At 36.4% G+C, this 4,432-nt stretch overlaps 1 protein-coding gene across 1 annotated transcript; it reads right to left on the bottom strand.

Moving 5' to 3' along the window:
- Nucleotides 1-1,291: 1,291 nt before the first annotated feature.
- LOC126725908 (polyphenol oxidase, chloroplastic-like) lies at nt 1,292-3,270 on the bottom strand. The gene has a single exon (XM_050430925.1). The coding sequence runs from the start codon at nt 3,240-3,242 to the stop codon at nt 1,449-1,451; it is 1,794 nt and encodes a 597-aa protein (XP_050286882.1). The 5' UTR covers nt 3,243-3,270; the 3' UTR covers nt 1,292-1,448.
- Between the last annotated feature and the right edge of the window lie 1,162 nt (nt 3,271-4,432).

Genomic DNA, 4,432 nt, shown 5'->3' with positions numbered 1-4,432 from the left:
GACAAAGAGAGAGAGATACCTCGAAAATAATAAAGGCACGCATTTTTTACATACCAAAATTCGTATATGTAAAGAAAATAAGTCAAAATACATAGCCAAAAGAAGAGTTCATGAATATTGTTAAACACATAGATAGGGGTGCCAGTGCCAATGGTTGGTAAAAAAACAGTTTGTATTGTGACTAAATGAAAAAACACAGAATAATTATTATTATTATTTTTTTTAAAAAAGTGAGTTACATTGATTGGTTGGCGTTGGCTACCTTCTAGAAATATAACATCATGCACATTGTGAGCAAATTAGCATATAATAACCATTCAAAAAGTCATCAGAAGTTGCGATACAAATATAGTGATAATTCAACATTATGAAACACACCTAAACAAAAATCAACAGTGATATGTAAAAGAAATTGATTACCCAAAATTTCAATAAAAAATCGATAAATTCCTCTGCGATTGTAAGCAATAATCAAAAGTTGAATTAAATTCTTGATAGTTTGCACACCTTTGTTTTGCATATTCACTGCGCATTGGCTAAGTACAGAAATTTGGGGGAAAAGAAGAACTAAAGTGGAGATGGAGAGAGAGAACTTACAGGCAGAATATATAAGATTCGGATTAGCTATTGAAAGTGGAAGGGTGATTTGGATAGAAGACTCTAACTTTGCATTTACGTTACAAAGAAACCGTTTTGCTTCCAAATTCCAATTTTGGATGGAAGGATGTGAATAGTCATAACTGAAGATAATAACTCATGTTGTATGGATAACAATTGAGATAATTTAGTATATGTAGTAGATTAGTAGAAGATGAATAATCATATATATATATATATATATATTTTTTTTTTGAGAAGTAGATGAATAGTCATCTTAATAGAGTGCATCAACATGTTTGCCCATGATCTATATTTAAATTTTTTTATTTTTTTTAAATAGAGAGAAATCATAAAGGAAAAAAGGATTAAAAAAAAAAAAAAAAGATGAGGTGGCTCAACTGGAGCGTAGCAACATTAAATGCTACGCTTTAGGTTTTAGTAATATATGGATGGATGGATATGGATGGATATATATATATATTAGATGAATAAACTACTAAATGAGTGCGCTTCAAACGTGCCACCCCATGCGTGACACCTTGTGTATTTTATACATCTGATCAACTTATCAACAAATTAAAGAAAGCACAATATAGTAAGGACAAAAATAAAATTAATATTAAAGAAAAAAAATCCCAATTGCTCCGTATCAAATGGGAAAGAATTTAAAAAGAAAAAGTAGAGAAGATCGTTATGTCAGGATAATGGCAAAAGAATGGCTTTTATGGAGTTTTGGATTTGTCTGTTACACTCGTAATTCTCTTTTGCTTAATGAAAATTGATGTTTATTCACCAAAAAGGACAGTGGCAAAAGAAAGAACACAACAATTATTGTTCAAATTTCAAGCTCAAGAAAGATGATCAATCTTGATTCCACCGATGGTGGCAAGCCCTTTCCCATACCTTGGCACCAAGGTCACAATCACAGTGTCATCATCTTCAGCTTCCAAGTCCTCCAACAAGTCAGTGATCCCTAGTGTCAAGCTAGTGTTCATCTTCTTCCTATGCTTGTGTTTATGTGGCACGTTCACAAAGCTCCCTGCAAACTCGGTCTTGTCTGGTCCACTAGGTGAGTCGTCCTCATCATTGATATAAACGTCAAACTTCACGGCCACATCTCTATCAAACTCAATCTCTTCAATCACCAACACTTCCTCCTCATCTTCCTTTGCTTTTTTACTCCTCGATTTCTTGGGTCTAGGCACCACAGTACTTATCACCGAGTCCAAAACAATTGGAAACTTAATTGCCGATGTTTCAGCAGCAAGTGCTACATCCTTATGTCCTAGATGAAAGAACTTAGCTACTTTCTTGAGCTTTGATTTACGTGGGGTTGGCTTAGATTGTAACCATGGAATATCCACATCTTGATAAACATATCCCAGGTTAGTAGTCTCGAGGCAATCCTTAACCTTAACACGAACTGGCTGTGCATTTTCATCATAGAACAAAAACTCAGCGTTTAACCAATCTGAGTCCGTGTAATCTGTTCGTTTCCCTCCTAATGTTTTCCATACAGCCCACATTCGATCAACATTGGAGTGATGAGCGAAAAAGATTGGATCTCTAGCGGCAGAGTAGAAGTTGCCCATGTCTTCCAAATTAGGCTGACTTGTGTCACCGCACCAAATGTGTACAGGGCCATGAGGAATGTTCTCAATTGCGCCAGCACCTGGATCAGCCTCATCCCCAGCACGATAAGCGCTACCAAAGAATAGCTTAGCGTTCTTGCCATTGGATACCATTTGACGATACATGATGTTGAGGTTACTAGAGAGTTGGTCTTGATTCGTGGTTGACACGTCGGTACCATTGTAATCAAGGTCGAGTAGGGTCGGTGGCTGATGATTAGCATTGCGTAGACTATCATAGAGTGGTGATTTGGGGTCAGCAAATATGGATGGCAACTGCATTCCAGGAGGGGAATCCCAGTTCCAGAATGGCAACGCAAAGGTGGGATCACCAATTAATTTTCCCAAGATTTTTTCGTAGAAGTACAAGTAGTAACGATGGAAGGGAAAGAAGAGCCATGAACTGTGTACTTGGAGTTCAAGGTTTGGGAAACCGACTTGGTGGTGTGCCCCATCACAATAGGCACAGTGAACATTAGCTTGTTGTGTGAAACTACGTGGGTCATCGGCTGGCAAGGCTTTCATGAGCTCAATGGCTTTAGAATATTTGGCTATGTATTCTTTGTCAGCCAAATGAGCTGCAGGTCTAACACGCAAGGGGGAGTTTTGGGCAGGTAGCTTAAAGTCTAATATATTTGTGGATGGTGGTGGGCAACAATTGGTTGGTTTTGCTCCTGCAGGCAACTCAGCCTTGCCACATTTTGTTAGGTCAGGGGCGGTCACTGGAGCCGCCAAGGCAAAAGGGTCATTGTAAAGACTGGCAGCTCCATATAGGCCTCCTAGACCAATGAGTACATCTCTCCTCTCAAATTTCCCTAGAGGAGTTTGTCCATCTTTGGAGTTTTGGTCACCCTTTGTGGCTTTGCATGCCACTCTAGGAACAAGCTTTAGGTGATGGTTCTGCTTTCCAACTTTTGAAACATTGGTTTTTCTGGGAAAGAATGGACTGAGAGAGGAATGGGGAGGAATGCCAGAGGCCTTGGTGAGGGGTGGTTGAGAGAGAGAAGCCATTGGGTGGTTTTGGTGTGAAGGTGTTTAAGAGTCTTGGTTTTATAATAGAAAATATGTAGGACTTTTCTTAATGTTCATGCATGTTGTTGTCAACTTGTTACTTAATCTATTCTATATTGACGAAATCAATAAACCACCACATGTGAAATTAATTTTGGAATTTCCAATGAGGAATATATTTTTCCCTAGTTGTATATTTAGTACTAATAATACTTTCAGATGTCCAAGCACGCAAGGTTGCAAACAAGGGTAATAAACTTGAAAAAGAATGAAGATGAAGTTAATTTGGCTACTCTCATTGACCATGATCATAACTTAAGCATGCGTCTAATATTGGTTCAAGATGAGCAAAAGGTTCTTTGTAAAACATTCAATTACAAAAGTCCGAGGAAATGGAGGTGGAGATTCAGCTAGAGTTTCTCGGAACTAGAATCTTCTGTGTGATTATTTCAATGAAGTAGTTTGTTCTACCAAATCCAATAGCTACGTTAGTAGCCTTGGATAAGTTTTTTAATTGCCAAAATAAATATTTGCTTTATGAAAGATAACATGCTGACTACTAACTAATTCACTAGACCTCGGATCTTTCGTATCTTCATGTAAGGGGGATTGTTATTATTGGTTTTTTATTACTTAAATAACTTAAAAGCATATTCGATGAGAATAATCCACTTGCAGCCTAAAGGAGGAATAACATTTTGATAAAAGTCCCTGATTTAAGTATCAATAATTGCGTGTCCAGCATATATTAAAACAAAAAATGTGTGAATTAAATGAAATGCATAAGACCAAAAGTTTCTTATAGGTTGATTGGAAACTGAACTTTTTTTTCCCCACATAATACTGAAACCTATTATCAAATTCCTCCAGTATCAAGTTTCTACAAGTTTAAGGTTACATTTAGAAACTTAAATTTGGATTTGGATTTGGATTTTAAATCAATAAATTTAAAATGAGTTGATTTCCAATCCATTGATTTTAGATATTAATTTAAATTCAAGGACTTTGTCAAATCCAAATTCAAGATCTTTTTAAACTATTTAAATAAGGCATTTTATTAACTCAGATCCAAATTCACATGCCCAAATCCTCCTATGCAAATGCACTATGGAAGAAGTAGATGACCTCCTTATGTGTAATAAAAGCAAAGCCAATAATGGGATTCAAGGTTCTCTCAAAAAATAAAATAA

This window comes from Quercus robur, chromosome 5, assembly GCF_932294415.1.
Source record: "Quercus robur chromosome 5, dhQueRobu3.1, whole genome shotgun sequence".
Lineage (NCBI taxonomy): Eukaryota > Viridiplantae > Streptophyta > Magnoliopsida > Fagales > Fagaceae > Quercus > Quercus robur.
The sequence above is the reverse complement of the archived record's forward strand: the minus strand, read 5'-3'. Positions and strand labels throughout refer to the sequence as shown.